Genomic DNA, 17,916 nt, shown 5'->3' with positions numbered 1-17,916 from the left:
AGCCTGTATACAGATACAGGAGCTGTATAGTAAAGATCTATACCGGTGAGCTGCCGGAGAAGGGCTTTTACAGGAGGAGAAATAAATCTTCTCCACGGCTGACATCACAAGGAGGACTAAGGCTGGAGATCTATACAGATCTCGGCTGAGACACTAAGTAAAAAAAAAAAAGGTCTTTTTTTTGTCCTTGACCTGTTTTTCACCTTTAGACCACGTTTACACGTTCAGTATTTGGTCAGTATTTTACATCAGTATTTGTAAGCCAAAACTAGGAGTGGGTGAAAAATACAGAAGTGGTGACGTGTTTCTATTATACTTTTCCTCTCATTGCTCCACTTCTGATTTTGGCTTACAAATACTGATGGAAAATACTGACCGAATACTTTAAAAAAATGTGCGAATTGAAAGAAGAATTAGGCTTAAATGCAAAAAAACACCAAAAGCAAGTGTAAATGCAGTAATGAATTGAGGCCAAGAAACATTTTTTATTTTCTGCAAAATTCATGAACTATGTGCGCTGTTTTGAAGAATTTGGTGGAAAACATTTCAACACGTCACAAGGTTAAAAAAAAGGAAAAAGAAAAGAGATTTGAAAAACAAAAACGCATATGATGAATCAGGCCCTTATTGGCTTCAGGAGAAATGATTTTGGTACATGTTCTTCTGACATGCGCCTGCTGGGAAGTTTTTTTGCAACAATGGCGGGTGTCTGTGTGAACACAAGGTGGTCTATTTGTTTTTCATCAGCTATGGATCCTGGTGTTAGGCCACATTCACACGCTCAGTATTTGGCTTTGGTCAGTATTTTTCATGGCTTATAAATACTGATGTTAAATACTGACCAAATACTGAACATGTGAACATGGCCTTACACCACTTTTTCACCAAACCATGTATTCTACTGTTTTGCTGGACAGAAAGGTTGGACATTAAAAGGCAAAATACGTCAGTCTCCACTATCACAATACGCCATGTTGGACCCTCACACACAACACTGCTCAGTCAGAGAGACGCCCGCCTGGCAGGAATGATATTATAGGCCTCAGCCATTTCTTACACTGCTGAGGTAAAATGAAAGCTGACGGTTGCTATGGGCAACACACAGTGTCACTGTGATGGATGAGGCCTGAAAGCGACCACACAAGGGGCGCAGGGCTGCTCTAGATGGCTCCCCCTTGTACTAAACATTATATGTACCCTAAAGTAGTGCCATTATAATAATAAAACCCTTCCCCCCAAAAATAAGTCCTCATGAGGTCACAGTAACAGAAAAATAAAATGGTTCTGGCTTTAGAAATGCGGTAATGGTTGCCACCAGGGGCATCTCGTATCGATAGTGTGATGGCTGCTGTTAGTAGCTCTCACTTTTGGGCTATGTTCACACAGAGGTTTTTTATGGCTTAAATAGGACCCGTCACCAGGTCAAAAGTGGCCACTTTTTGCTCGTATTTTATTCCTGCTCCAATGAGTATTGTTTTTTTTTCATTTTATTGTTCTTTTTGTTTATGGTTCCAGAGATATGAGTCTTATTTAGTGCTTCTTCTTTTTTGCCAAGAGGGCGTGGTTCACAGAATTCCCTGCCGGAGTGTTTTCAGGCTGATATGCATAATTACACACTGAACCACGCCCCCTTGGAAAAGATTAAAAAAAAAAATTGCAACAAGTAAAAAAGCCCATAACTCGGGAACCGTATGGCGGATTCGAAAACAAAGAAAAATGACAATACTCAGGGGAGCAGCGGGAATAAAATAAGAGCACAAAAATGGCTACTTTTGGAAATGCTGCTTTTTTGGAAGAGATTTTCTTTTCCTTCACAATTTTGGAAGCTTTCTTTGATTGCACAGTGCTCGGTTTGGAGAATTTTCCTTCAGAAACTGCTTCTAAGACCACGGCCCCACTATCAGTATTTGGTCAGTATTCGGTCAGTATTTTTTCTCAGGAGTGGGAGCCAAAACCAGGAGTGGGTGATAAATACAGAAGTGGTGACGTGTTTCTATTATACTTTTCCTCTGATTGTTCCACTCCTGGTTTTGGTTTACAAATACTGATGTAAAATACTGACCAAATACTGATAGTCTGAAGGTGGCCTTATTTTTGCTGCAGTTTATCAGTGGCCAGGAGAGAGGTTAGCCCAGCTTTTGGTTTGCTTGGCTCATAGAGGGCTGATACAGTGTCACAAGCCCAGGATTTGGTTTCCCCCATAGATAACAGCCCGCCCTCAGTCCTCCCCGCAGCACTGCTGTGTGATCGGACAATCCGATTCTCCATGGCTATTCTTCTTGCAGTTCCACAGTCGGCCGCTGGGGAGGAGCAGCGAGCACAGTCAGGATTGTGGGCGGGGCTCTGGAAAGTTACTACTTTGTTGCTATGAGGAGAAGTTTGGGGCCGGAGACCGGGGCGTTGCTAGGTAACGGCTCCGCTTCTCTCAGAGCGGCGTGTGACCAGCGACACCGGAACCGAAGAGAGAGGTGGGTGCATGAGAGGCCTAAACCGCACGTAAACCGTGTCATCAATGTACATTGAGGCGAGCGGTGCAAACTGCAACAGGTGCCGGTAAGCGCCCCCCCCCCCCCCGCCTCCTCTGACCGGAAGTCACCGCGAAATCACGACTTTATTTAATTTATCATAAATGATTGTTTCTTGTTACTTGTTTGTAGACTTTTATGGTGTAGTATCAGATATTGGGGTACATGAAAGATGAGGACACAATGGTGTGATATGGGGGTGGGGGGATGGGGACACCAGGGACAGTAAGGATGGAGACACGAGTGACATTAAGGATGGAGACACCAAGGACACTAAGGATGGAGACACGAGGGACACTAAAGATGGGGACACCAAGGACACTAAGGATGGGGACACCAAGGACATTAAGGATGGGGACACCAAGGACACTAAAGATGGGGACACCAGGGACATTAAGGATGGGGACACCAAGGACACTAAGGATGGAGACACCAAGGACATTAAGGATGGGGACACCAAGGACATTAAGGATGGGGACACCAAGGACACTAAGGATGGAGACAGGAGGGACACTAAAGATGGGGACACCAAGGACATTAAGGATGGGGACACCAAGGACACTAAGGATGGGGACACCAGGGACACTAAGGATGGGGACACCAAGGACACTAAGGATGGAGACACGAGGGACACTAAAGATGGGGACACCAAGGACACTAAGGATGGGAACACCAAGGACATTAAGGATGGGGACACCAAGGACACTAAGGATGGGGACACCAGGGACACTAAAGATGGGGACACCAAGGACACTAAGGATGGAGACACCAGGGACATTAAAGCTGAGGACACCAGGGACACTAAGGATGTGGACACCAGGGACACTAAGGATGGGGACACCAGGGACATTAAGGATGGGGACACCAGGGACACTAAGGATGGAGACACCAGGGACACTAAAGATGGGGACACCAAGGACACTAAGGATGGAGACACCAGGGACATTAAAGCTGAGGACACCAGGGACACTAAGGATGTGGACACCAGGGACACTAAGGATGGGGACATCAGGGACACTAAGGATGGAGACACCAGGGACACTAAAGATGGGGACACCAAGGACACTAAGGATGGAGACACCAGGGACATTAAATCTGAGGACACCAGGGACACTAAGGATGGGGACACCAGGGACACTAAGGATGGGGACACCAGGGACATTAAGAATGTGGACACCAGGGACACTAAGGATGGAGACACCAGGGACACTAAGGATGTGGACACCAGGGACAATAAGGATGGAGACACCAGGGACACTAAAGACGGGGACACCAGGGACACTAAAGACGGGGACACCAGGGACACTAAAGATGGGGACACCAGGGACATTAAAGATGGAGACCCCAGGAACATTAAGGATGAGGACTCCAGGGACACTAAGGATAGGGACACCAGGGACATTACAGATGGGGACACCAGGGACATAAAAGATGAAGACACCAGGGACAATAAAGATGGGGACCCCAAGAACATTAAGGGTGAGGACACCAGGGACACTAAGGATGGGGAGAGCAGGGACATTAAGGATGGGGACTCCAGGGACACTAAGGATGTGAAGACCAGGGACATTAAGGGTGGGAACACCAGGGACACTAAGGATGGGAAAACTAGGGAAACTCAATGCTGTCACTGGTCAAACACTGCATACAATATTTAGGATATGTTCACACGCAGCTTTTTTTCTGCAGCAAAAACCTCTATGGGGAGTAAAAACACTGCATTCAAAACACAGGTTTTGTTGTTTTTTTTGGTGCTGATCACATGTTATTTGTCTACAGTACATGTTTATTAAAATTTGCTTTTTACACCAAAATTAGCGAAAAAAAAAATGCTGCAAAATTGCAGCAAAACCTGTTTGCTGTGGTTTTTTTTGCAGCATTTTTTCTCATTGGTTTCTGTGGGTGATAAAATGCTGCGAAAAGGCTGATAGATTTGACACGCTGCAGTTCTCAAATCCAGTCAGGAAGAAAACTAATTGTGTGCATGAGATTTCAGCTTTTGCTCTTTGTGTAATGCACAGCTTTTTTTTTTTTTTTTTACAGAAAAAAACAGCAAAAACGCTGCGTGTGAACATAGTCTTATATGGATTCCAGTTAGACGAATCTGCTATGTGTGAACACCGCAAAAATTGCAGGTGTCATGACAAGCAAATGTCTGTATATTATTAATTCATTTAGGGTATTATCTATTAGACTGCAGAGAAACCGTGGATTTTTCTGAAATGTGGACAAAACTGAAGAATAATACGTGATTGAATCTTTTCACAGTATCTGCCCCTACTTTACTATCCGAATAAGATATTTGCTACAAAAACTGCCTTTCATGATTTGCACCATATTTAAAGGGAACCTGACATGTAATATAATGCTCTTAACCTGCAGATATGAGGTTAATCTGCAGGTTAGTACGGCCGCCTAACTGAAAGCCCCAATGCCGGGAGGAAATGAATGTTATTACCCCCTGGCAGAGCTCCAGTGATAGAGGTGGTTTCTTCACTGTTCAGTCACCTCTCGGTGTATATGGAGCGGCGGCTGTAACCGCACCCCTGGCACTGATTGATAGCCTGCCCTAATGCTGATCCTGCTGTCAGTCAGTGCCAGGGGCACGGTTATAGCCGCCGCTCTCTGTACACTATGACTGGAAGCCAAACGCTGCAGGGAGGAATAAAGTAAAATTCCTCCTGGCAGTGGGGCCCTCAGTGCGGGCACTGCACAGTGTCAGAATGCTATTAACCTACAGAATAACCCCGTATCTGCAGGTTAATAGCTTTATTTTACATGACAGATTCCCTTTAATATGTTAATATGTCTTTTACGCAGATAAGGGCGTGTGGCCACACTAAGGTTATGTTCACACATCATGTTTTTTTTGGCGTCAATTTTCTGCAGCAAAACCTGATCTCTCAAAGGAGGTTTGTTCAGGATTTTTCTTGCAGTTTTGGTGATTTTTTTCAGCGTTTTTTTCACTGTCCTTCTGTCTTTTTTTATGCATGTACATAAAATTCACTTAAAAAAAAAACCCCATTCTATTTTGGCATCAAAAACGCTGCAAAAAATTTTGGCGTGTTTTTTTCACCACTCATTACTTCCTATGGGTGAAAAAATGCTGAAAGAAGTGACATGCTCTATTTTCCAAAAAATCACGCAAGGCACAAAATCCTGAGCAAAAAAAAAACCATGATGTGTGAACAGAGAATTCTGGAATCTCATAGACTTTGCTGGTACTGCAAAACGCGGCTGAAAATTTGCATAAAAAACGCATCAAAAAACACTGGAAAAAACATAATGTGTGAACATAGCCTAAGAAGGCTTGTTGTTTAGGTTGTGACCTAACATGCAACACCACGCACTAAAAACTGAGCCAAATTTTTTGTTCAACTTCCTAACACAAAGTAAGCTAATTTATAGGAGGTGCAATCTTGGACTGGGCAATGTAATGATACATCAGATTACCGTAATCGAAAAGCATGAACCACTGTGATAAACCTAGCGCTTTTTAAGACTGCCTGGTCGAAGTTTGCACTAAGGATTAGACAATATTGAGAAATATGCGCCAATGTTGCAGGTCGTTGTACAGCTCCAGGCTGGAAGTGCTGAGAAAAAGCTATAACTCTTGTCTGCTCTGATAAAATAGCAAAGTCAGCAGCCGGCCAGAGGCCACCGATTGTCTGCAGCGCTCAAGTGATATAACAATGTCACCCAAGCACCGGGAGACCCACTGAAACAGTACCAGTGCGGGAGTTAAGGGCCGAATATATCCATAAATTGGCACCATACGGAGGCACCATTCAAGGCGACTGGGGTGCCACTGTCTCTGTAGTGTGTGCATGGGGCCGTTATGGTAATTATTGGTTTAGTAATCAGTGTTAGGGCTCGTGCACACAACTGGTTAAATCGGACGAGTGCTATCCGTTGTTTTGACAAATACCACTCTTGCCAATGTTATTCTATGGGGCCGTGCACATAGAATGGTCCGTAGAAAAAAAATCATTGACATGTTTGATTTTGATCCAAGTGTCGGATCAAAATCAGCAATGCAAATCTATGGTTCTGTGGGAACCATCGGACTGCACTTGGATGACATCCGAGTGCGGTTCGATTTTCATAGACTGTCAGAAAGGAGAAGGTGGAGAAACTTTTTTTTTTCAGATCAGAATAATCGGACCATTTTTCTCGGATGGTCGTATTAACCGAGCCTTAGTTAGTGTTTTAGTTTTACCCGCCCTATAATATAGTACATCATTGTGGCGTGTATTGCGTTTTTTTTTTAAGAGGACACTATGCTTTTCTGGGGTTGAAATTCACAATTCTTGGGGCGTTGTGCAGAGAAGAAATGCAGATACACAGCAATGCTCTTTATCCTCGATAAATCATATTTCAAAAGCCCACCCACATAAGGGATAAGGCAGGTAAAATAATTCACAAACAGTGAAATAAGATTGACCTGCTAAATTGAGAAATCTGTGACTGGAATTAATGTGTGATGAATAGGATTATCCCATCAGGGCAAGTTTCTAGGAGATGATCAGCAGTAACTGCAAGGAAAATTAGATTTAACAGTGCATTAAATTGCGTATTTAGGAAGCATCGACCACTAGATTATTTCCAAATACCGAGTCATGCTTCTGAAAATGAAAAGCAGTGCTGGTGGAAAAAAAAGCTAATGCTCTTGTTAATTTATTATACAGGCAACCACAGAAGAGATGTCAGACAGAAGGGGCCATTTGCATTTTAGACTCAATTATGCAGAGGAGCTGCGAATCAAGAAAGAGCTGGAAAGATTGCTTAAGCCCCCTCATAGGGCTATCAGACATGATATGGTGGAACTCAGGCCCAAAAGCAACTCACCCCTATCTCCGACGCAGGACCCTTCTATCCCCCAGTCAAATCAATTTAATTCTTCCTCACGTCCAAGATCTGGGGTTAGAAACAAGTCATCTTCAGCTGCCTGTCAATCTGCACCAACTTCAGCTGTATCAAAAAGAGAGGCTGTTTCACAGCTCGACGATAATAAAGTCTGTATGATATCGAAAGATCCTACTTGTACATCTGGAGATATTACCCGAGAACCAAAAGACCAGACACAGCATGTACGTAAAGACGTCTCGGGGAGTGAACACGATGTGCCGAGGCCTGCTATTGCATCTTTCGTTGGGACTACCAAACCTATTATGGTGTTCACCCGACCAGAACCACCATCAAAGCCTAGATCTTACGTGCCCCAGGAGTCGATCAAGCTCCATATAACTAAGAAGCCTTCAGTAAAAGAGAAGAAGGTGACAAAAAAACAAAAAGTGACCCCAGCATCTTCCTGCAAGATGAAGAAAGTCGTAAGCTCAACTGAAGACAGTGATGGCGATAGCACCTCTTCAAGCTCTGATTCCCAGGAAAGCAGTGAATCAGAGAAACAAATAAAAACTAGTAAGAAGAAAAAGAAATGGCTTTTAAAGAAACGCCAGACCTTGGCTACATCAGACCAAGTTCAAGTTGGTGGTAATGACCCCACAAGGTCTCCATTTCCTATAGCAGATGAGTTACCCCACGTGGTGGAACCATCCTCGATTGACTCAAACGTTGACCCGAACAACACAAAAGGGATCACAGAAAATGCAAATATAAGTGTGTTGCCGCCAAGTAAGACTACAGCAAGGTCGGTAGATGAAATAATAGCCTCACTGCGGTCACCTCAGACGTGTACAGCGTCAGACTTGATGATAAAACAGTTAATGGAGAGCGTGTTAGGACTGGACTATAACGTAGCATGTGCGGTAAGTCTTCCTTTTTAGATCTTCTTGCATCTTTGCAGTTCACGTGATTTCTATGAGTAATCTTGGAACCACACGGTCATTAAAGGGGTTATCTGGGACTTTGTTTGTTTTTGCGATGGGGCTAAGAACTTATCGGCAAGTAGTAGCTAACTACCTGCCTGCTCTGCCCTGCAATGATCTCTTCCAGCTCAGAGCAGTCATGGATGGCTACTGCCAGCGATTCTTCTGCTTCTGGTGACTTCACATTGACAGAGCAGCTCCTTGTCTTCCGCTCTACTCTGTCAACAGGGCGTCATTTCGACTTCATGATGATTTACTACCATCTCTCTTCTGCCTCCCTGTGGGACACCAGCTATCAATCAGCATGATGTTGGCTGTGACATCCCATCAACAGGGCAGACTGGAAGAGAAAGAGCTGCTATGTTGACATGATGTCATATGTAACCAGAGTAATCGCTGCCTGATCCGGGAGAGATCGTCTCAGGGCAGAACAGGCAGATAGTTAGCAATTCCCTGCTGGTAAGTTCTTAGCCCTGTTGCAAAAAAATACATAAACACATAACTTGGAATGCAATAAAACAAAAAAAAATGCATGTTCTAGAATCTTAACATGATTAAGATAACCAAACTGCAGAAAAAAGGCCATGACAAATACATGTAAAACAAGGCTTGTTTTGTGTGTTTAGGAACTTTATGGTTAATTTACACTGCCCGATTTTGGCCATTAATGAGCGCTGATTGACTATGCACAAGGTGACTGGCACTCATTTAATGCCTGTTTAAACAGGTCGACAAATAACTGATGAGAAGAGAACGATCGTAAATATGATCTACCTGTCCCCATAAAGCAACGTTTTATCAGCAGTACGACCCCTGATTACACTGAGTGATGTGCTGCCGTTAACAAAGGTTTTTTTAATGCTGGCATAAACGATCCACTCATTTGACGAACAAGTGTTTTGCTCGTTTGTCGGGTGATCACCGGAATGTTTAAGCGGGCAGATAATCGGGAAAGATTGCACATTCTTATCCACCGATTCTTGACCTATCTAATTGGTGGTTTCTGGGATTAGAATAATGGCTGTTTTGTGTTTTTGGCTCCCAAAAAACAACTGTGCCCTTCAGAGATTGTGATTGCACAAGATTGTAGGTCACAGTTCAGTGTTACTGCACACTAGTGGGCTAATTCATCCCCACAGGTGAACGTGTGGTGTCCACACAGGACAGGGAGTTGTGGGACTCTACTCTCACAGGGTGTTGAGGAAAGCACACAGACCAAGAACAATGTAATCAGTAACTTATTGTTTCAGGAAACTACAGAAGAAAAAACTGATGTACAAGAGAAAGAAACAGAGCAGCCACCTCTGGAAAGTACAGAAAAGTCACTTGTGGAAGTTCAGCATCCAGAGCAGGTAGGGTCTGATATCCATAAAAACGACAGTCTGCATTTAGGAAATACAATTCTTTATCATCCTTTTTATGACATTATTTTGTTATTCCTCCTGGAAATTGACAACCAGGCATTACTATTCCACTTGTCAAAGGCCAATTCCCAAAAGAGTCTGACACTTGTCACATCTTATTGACGTGGAAAGAAAACACCCAGTTGTCATTTTATTCATTCAATGCTTGAAAGTCATTATTGTATGGCGAATACACGTTTTAACAAAAACATGCATTTTTGGTACTCCTGCATAATTTAGATTTGTTAGGTTTACAGATTAGGACTTTAGAAAAGCTAGGTGACATACGCTATTGGATCTGATATAGTAATAATTGTCAAATAGCTTCCCAAAACAGATTTAACCATAAAAGCAGTGTAGGGATTTCACTCTCTCTGGCAGCAGTTGAGGTATACGCACAGGCACAAAGTGTCTTGATCACATAGGAAGGTTTATTAAAAGTCTATAACACTTCCAGTGTCAGAAAATAAACAGCCTTTCTCTAGCACAAAAGGTAAAACAAAAAAAGGGAGCATAGTTCGTTCCAAAGCCACATGTATCAATACAGCATCTCCCAAACTAACTGCAGTCTATACACTTATAGTTTCTGGCTGAGACTCGCCAGCAGTTCAGGCCTTTTCACCTCCTCACACAGGCAGATTCTGAGGCGGCTCAGCTGCCTTTTAAATGACCTGCAAAGCCTGGATTGGAGCCATGGGAACGATCAGTCCCACCCAGCTCTTCTGATCATTCCTAAAACCTGGACCTCAAAATCCGGGTCCATTACAAACCCTCTCAGCAGCTACTTTTCTGTAGCCTTCTCTCCGGGATTCACATCACTGAGGCCATCCATCTTGGTGACACATACCTCCCATCCGGGACCTGTCCAGCTGCATCTTTACAGCAGCCAAAAATAGAAAAAATGAGGGTAAATCGGTAGCTGATGATGTTTTAATGTTTAGATGGAAAACTTCCTTAGCTCCATAATGTATATTAGAGAAAAACTATATATAACACTCACATACTTGATATTAACCTGAAAGAGAAACTATCTTGAGAAATGTATCTATTATTTAAATCAGGTTTTCGTGTTAAATGTTTTTTTTTGTTATTTTTTTTTTCATATAAAGTCCAGAGATAATTAGGTCTTGAGAATCAATAACAGTGAAAAGGAAAAAACACGGACTTGGTATGCGCTACCAGGAAGATAGGATCCAATGGTAAGTATAAAAACCTTTTTATTCAGACAATGTGTTTCGGAGCCAATCTGGCCCTTTTCTCCGGTTCATAATAACAGGATATAGGTCTTGACCTTTTATAGTGGTCATGGATGTTGTAATCAGTTGAATTGTACAATAAGAAATGCATACATACAACACAAAAAATGTCCCCCGATGAAGCAAGACGCGAAACGCGTGTAGGGGTACTGGGCAGTGTGGTATTGTCAATATGGCACATGGTTTGTACTCTATAGATATAGTTATTACTTGTCTTATTGTGGTGCTTTTTAGGCTGTTTAGCCCACCTTTACTGTGTATATCTATGATACGGCTATTGCTTTCTATACTGCAATGTGCATTTATATAATGGTATATATACTTACCTGTTTGTCATAGTACCATCTGTATACCACACTGCCCATCGTTTTTAACTGGGATTTTAAGGGCAAGATTTTAAATTGTCTTTGCTTGTTGTGTTTAATAAAGATTTATATATATTTGGTTACTATATGATTATGTCATACTATGATTCTTCTTGATGTATTGAATGGGAGTTTTCTGAGAATTCTATTAACATAAAAAATGCACAGTATATTTTATCTTTATCATAAAATTCTTTATATATCCAATTTATTATTTGGCTGAACTAAAAATTTCTATCACATATATTATTTACCTAAAATAAAATATAATGAAAAAATATGTTTGACATCCAATCAAAAATGATTAGTCAAGTTAAACTCTGCGATCAACATATATTTAATTGCTGATTGTTAAATGCATTTATTAGGGAAAGGAAGAGAGATTCATGTCCTAATTGTGTGTATTCACATAGGCTTGGGTGAATGGCAAAAGTTAATCCCCGGTGAAAACAGTCCTTGGACTAACCATTTCTTGTTGGAATTGGTTGAAGGTGGTAATAAAACTGTATTTAACGGGGTATTCCCATCTCCAAGATCCTATCCCAATATGTTGTAGGTGTAATAATAATATTAGCAAATCTCTTTAATTAGAAATGTAGTATAGTTCTTCTGATTAGCTATTTTGCTTACCCTATGTGCAGGGCATTGCAGTAGCTTAGGTATCCATGGTTATGACCATATAGTGACAGTTAGTTAGCTGCTAGTGGTCATAACCATGATACCTAAGCTACTGCATTGCCCTGCACATGGGGTAAGAGCGAATCGGAAGAACTAATCTACATTTCTAATTGGAGGTATTTGCAAATATTATTGTTATTACACCTACTACATAATGGGGTAGGATATTGGAAATGGGAATATGGGAATTTCATAACTTTCCCAAATTCTTCTGAAAACATTTACAGCACATCCTGCATGTGCCTAATGTACCCAATTTATTATAGTGGGGAAAATAAGTATTTGAGACACTGTCGATTTTGCAAGTTTTCCCACTTTCTCTTCTACTGTGAGAGACAATGTAAAAAAAAATCACATTGTATTATTTTTACATAATTTCTATTTTATTGCATGAAATAAGTATTTGATACAATAGAAAAAAAAACAGAACTTAATATTTGGTACAGAAACCTTTGTTTGCAATTACAGTTGTCAGACGTTTCCTGTAGTTCTTGACCAAGTTTGTTCACTTTGCAGCAGGGATTTTGGCCCACTCCTCCATACAGATCTTCTCCAGATCTTTCAGGTTTCGGGGCTGTCGCTGGGCAACATTGAATTTCAGCTCCCTCCAAAGATTTTCTATTTCGTTCAGGTCTGGAGACTGGCTAGGCCACACCAGGACCTTGAAATGCTTCCTATGGAGCCACTCCTTAGTTGCCCTGGCTGTGTGTTTTGGGTCATTATCATGCTGGAAGACCCAGCCACAACCCATCTTCAATTATGTTACTGAGGGAAGGAGGTTGTTGGCCAAAATCTCGCGATACATGACCCCCTCCATCCTCCCTTCAGTACGTAGCAGTCGTCATGTCCCCTTTGCAGAAAAGCACCTCCAAAGTATGATGTTTTCCCCACCATGCTTCATGGTTGGGACGGTGTTCTAGGGGTTGTTCTCATCCTTTTTCCTCCAAACACGGCGAGTGGAGATGATGCCAAAAAGTTCTATTTTAGTCTCATTTGACCACATGACCTTCTCCTATGACTCCTCTGGGAGAAGTCTGGTCATTGGCGAACTTCAAAGGGGCCTGGACATGTGCTAGCGTGAGCAAGGTGACCATGTACGCCCTGCAGGATTTTAATCCATGATGGCGTAGTGTGTTACTAATGGTAATGTTTGAGACTGTGGTCCCACTTCAGGTCATTGACCAGGTTCTCCCGTGTAGCTCTGGGCTGATTCCTGACCTCTCTTAGAATCATTCTTACCCCACGAGGTGAGATCTTGCATAGAGACCCAGACCGAGGAAGATTGACAGTCATCTTGTGTTTCTTCCATATTCTAATAATTGTGCCAACAGTTGTTTCCTTCTCACCAAGCTACTTGCCTATTGTCCTGTAACCCATCCCAGCTTTGTGCAGATCTTTGGGCTTGGCCATGGTGGAGAGGTTGGAGTGTGATTGATTGAGTGTGTGGACAGGTGTCTTTTATTCAGGTAACAAGTTCAAACAGGTGCAATTAATACAGGTAATGAGTGCAGAGTAGGAGGGCTTCTTAAAGAAAAACTAACAGGTCTGTGAGAGACAGAATCCTTGCTGGTTGGTAGGTGATCAAATACTTATTTAATGAAATAAAATGCAATTTAATTATTTAAAAATCATGCAATTATATTTTCTGGTTTTATTTTTAGATTCCGTCTCTGACAGTTGAAGTATACGATAAAAGCTACGATAAAAATGACAGACCTCTTGATTCTTTGTAGGTGGGAAAACTTGCAAAATAGGCAGTGTATCAAATACTTATTTTCCCCACTGTATATATTTTAGGAGTCGGAGGCGATCCATTTTATACCGACTCAGTCTTCACCAAAATGGACAACGACTCCAACTCCACAAAAGACATTTTTTAACTGAACACCAGAAAGATCCAAGTGGTTTTGAATTGTTTATTATTGTGCAGATACCTGAAAACGCCCCCAATCGTTATCAAAAACTCATTAACAGAGAAACCTATTGGATCTTTAAATTTTCCATACTAACACTTGATGGCCTAAGTGAGTGTATTGAAAATACAAACTAAGGAAGGGTTAATCCATGGACTGTTTTCACTGAGGATTAGCTTTGGCCATTCACCCAGGCGATTTGCCTATGTCAGAGGTGGGGAATTTGTTTTCTGCCAAGGGCTATTTGGATATTTGGTGGCCGGCAAAATACGGTACAGCTGCCGGCCCAGGCACTACAGTCCCCAGGAATCTGACCGGGGGCCGGATAAAAGGTTCCTCACCCCTGGCCTATGTGAATACACTTGGTTATTAGAATTAGGGCATGATGCTCTCTTTCATTCCCTAATAAATGCATTTAACAATCGGCAATTAAATATACTGTATGTCGGTTGAAAACGAATCAATTTTTATTGGATGTCAAACGGGTTTTTTCATTATATTTTATTTTATTTTATGTAAATAATATGTGATAGGAATTTTTTAGTTCACCCACATAATAATGTGGATATATAAAGGGTTTTATGATATAGATAAAATATAATGTGCATTTTTTATGTTGTGTGTATGTATTTCTTATTGTGAAATCAACTTACCACGTCATCAATGACCACTATGAAAGGTCATGACTAAAATCCTGTTATTATGTACCTGAGGAAGGGGCCAGATCGGCTCCAAAACGCGAAGTCTGAATAAAAAGGTTTTTATACTTACCATTGGATCCTCATCTTCCTGGCAGCGCACGCCATGTTTTTTCCTTTTCACTGCCATTTCCTAGTCCTGGTGGTCCCGGCCCGGGTCCCGGCCCGGACGTAGCTGCAGCCCACGGAGAGAGATTCTTCATGTGATTGTCAGTGTTGTGCCTGTCTTGCACAACACAACCAGGAGAGCGTAACAACTCACAAAGCTTCATTTCTTACCTATGGTAGATTGCACCAGAAGCACTTTTCTCTTTTTTTATCCTTCACATGAGAATCAATACTGGCACTCAGCAGAAGACACTACCATGTACATTTGAATGGTGCTGAGCAATAAAAAGTAGATAGTTTAAAGCATAATTGAAAAAGATGTAATAGGAGAAATAGGAGATGAATTCTGGCACTCACCAGTATGTAAAAATGTAATAAACTTTATTCCAAAAGCATTTAAATATAGCGAGGAGGCATGTGGAATACTGGGAATACTTGCTGAATTTTAATGCTTTTGGAATAAAGTTTGCTGAATTTTTACTTACTGGTGAGTGCCTCAATTCATCACTTGTTACATTTTTTCTACATCACAATCTATTAAAAATAAAAAACTTGCAATTTTTACATGGGCCACTAAGTTTTTTTTCTTCAGATTTTAACTTCCTGTTGTGTCAGGAAACAACACATGTACATAGCCACAATGGACAGAGTCCTACCCTATTTTTTGTATTGAAGTCTCTAATGGGCCTGTGCAAAGGTCATTGTGACGGAAGGGTCAGGGTCAGCTGTGACATCGCTTACTGTGATTTGTGAATCTCGCATTTTCTTCTGACATGTTATCAGTCATTGTAATACTGCTGAAAACGCTTCCTGAAAGGATAGTAAGTATGAGTGTAAAAAAGTTGCAAAATTACTAATTTTTTTTCTTTATAAAGATCATGTTATCAAATGGAAAGAAAAAAATATATAGATTTTTTCAAAATACACATAACACAAAAACCTGATGTAAACATAGGAGATTTGTCACTTTTGTCTACCTTGGTAAATAGTTGTATTTCACCTAGCATAACAATTCTGAATTATTTTTTTTGAGCTCTGTGTTCCTCTGTTATTCCTTATTAAAATGTATGGATAAATTGACAACTGGGTGTTACCAATTGGGGGTGTGTCCCTATGCATTCTGATGCTATATAATCACTAATAACAGTATGTGTAGGGGCACAACCCATTGACAAGGTGATGGGAATAGGATTGGAATTTGGACCGGTATGTATCAGACATTTATAGAATATACTAAGGATATGCCATAAATGTCTAAAATTGGGATAACCTTGAAAAAATAAGTATGTATGTATTCAGAAAAAGGACAAATTGATGAATGAGATTTTGAATTCAGATGCATTAGAGCTTGAAAAATATGGCTGCACTTTGTTTTTATCTATGATCTTACAATTTAGAAAAGTTAATTTCTGCCTTATAAAATTGACAACATGTAGCAATACATATTTAATATATTTTACTTTAAGTCAAGCCTTTCTTGTGATGGCCCATGATGCAATTTCTGTGTTACATTCAGCCTGAGCTCCAGGTTCCTGAGGCAGATGTCACACTGACTGATGACTACTTTTCGACTCCCTCTGTGGGTAGAGATGGTGAAGAACCAAGTCACCAAGGACTCATATCAGCTAGTGAGGAATCCAGAAGATCATTGAAGGTGGAAGAAATGAAAGAAGAGGCCAAAGAAATCCTCAGATCATCTGCTCAGGTACAGGACCACATAGCTCCTCACTCACATGCATTATATCTAAAGACTATGGTCGACATATTAGAGCACTTGTGGGAGCAGTCCAGGAGTCTCCCTAGTAGTGGATGATAGGGGGTGGGAGAAGAATCAGTTAAACTGGATTTCAACATGCCTATCAGGATAAAAGCTGCTGTCAGAGGAGCCTGACTGAGGATTATTCACGTAAACCTTTAAAAATAATGGGTTAGGAATTATTTTGCATTGCACTGCCTACTACCTAAGTAACGTTATTTTTTGGTACTTGCGGTAAAGTGATGTCATGTAGATGCTTTCAGTTTTCAGAAGGTACTTTGGAGATGTTTTTGATTCCCTTAGAGCAGTGATGTCAAACTCAAACACATAGAGGGCCAAAATTAAAAACTTTGACAAAGTCGTGGGCCAACCAGTATACAGTATAATGGGTCCCACAAAGTCCTCCATACAGTATAATGGCCCCACATAGTCCTCCATACAGTATAATGGCCCCACATAGTCCTCCATACAGTATAATGGGTCCCACAAAGTCCTCCATACAGAATAATGGCCCCACATAGTCCTCCATACAGAATAATGGGCCCACATAGCCCTCCATACAGAATAATGGGCCCACATAGTCCTCCATACAGTATAATGGCCCCACATAGTCCTCCATACAGTATAATGGGCCCCACTTAGTCCTCCATACCGAATAATTGTCCCCACATAGTCCTCCATACAGTATAATGGCTCGTCATAGTCCTCCAGACAGAATAATGGCCCCACATAGTCCTCCATACAGTATAATGGGCCCCACATAGTCCTCCATACGGAATAATGGCCCCACATAGTCCTTCATACAGTATAATGGCCCCACATAGTCCTCCATACGGAATAATGGCCCCACATAGTCCTTCATACAGTATAATGGGCCCCTCATAGTCCTCCAGACAGAATAATGGCCCCACATAGGGGTGGTGGTTCTGGTGTCATGGGCCAAATAACACCACGCGGGCCAGATTTGGCTGACGGGACAGAGTTTGACATATATACCTTAGAGGGTTATTAAGTTCTTGAATGGATAAAATTACAAAGTGCTGGTAAAAACAAGCACATTTGCAATTTATCTCTCATTAAAAATCCACTCCATTCTTCAAGAATGGAGGGATTTTCAAATTCTAAATTCTATTGTGAACAGATCGTTGTCTAGGTTACCGGCCACCTCTGCAGTCTAAAAATGGTAGCAGGTCTCCTAGGTAAGGAGCTCAAGGCGTTACAAGCTCTTTATAAGCGTCGCTCTGAAAGCTGTCTGGATGATAGGATCTTGCCAGCTTCAGTGCCCCTACCCTCCTCCAAAGCTGCAGAGGTAAAGCTGCCTTTGCTTGCAGGATCGGAGAGAAAACAGTTATGGCTAGCAGTTCACCCATGATTAAAACTGTCAGT

At 41.5% G+C, this 17,916-nt stretch overlaps 1 protein-coding gene across 5 annotated transcripts in view; it reads left to right on the top strand.

The window, feature by feature from the left end:
* The first annotated feature begins 2,327 nt into the window (after window positions 1-2,327).
* Window positions 2,328-17,916, top strand: part of TTC6 (tetratricopeptide repeat domain 6) — a 196,986-nt gene continuing 181,397 nt past the window's right edge. For 4 of the 5 annotated variants that reach the window (XM_073638932.1, XM_073638933.1, XM_073638930.1 and 1 more), the window contains exons 1-4: window positions 2,328-2,553; window positions 7,214-8,293; window positions 9,604-9,705; window positions 16,291-16,479. In XM_073638932.1, the coding sequence (XP_073495033.1) occupies window positions 7,229-8,293; window positions 9,604-9,705; window positions 16,291-16,479 (1,356 nt within the window). In that variant the 5' untranslated portion in view covers window positions 2,328-2,553; window positions 7,214-7,228. The remainder of the gene's footprint in view (window positions 2,554-7,213; window positions 8,294-9,603; window positions 9,706-16,290; window positions 16,480-17,916) is intronic. The other variant, XM_073638931.1, reaches the window with a different exon arrangement.

The sequence above is a fragment of the Phyllobates terribilis genome, unplaced genomic scaffold (assembly GCF_046119375.1).
Source record: "Phyllobates terribilis strain yellow unplaced genomic scaffold, ASM4611937v1 Scaffold_7__3_contigs__length_470593459, whole genome shotgun sequence".
NCBI classification, from domain to species: Eukaryota; Metazoa; Chordata; class Amphibia; order Anura; family Dendrobatidae; genus Phyllobates; species Phyllobates terribilis.
Note: the sequence above shows the minus strand (reverse complement) of the source record. Positions and strands in the feature narration are given on the sequence as shown.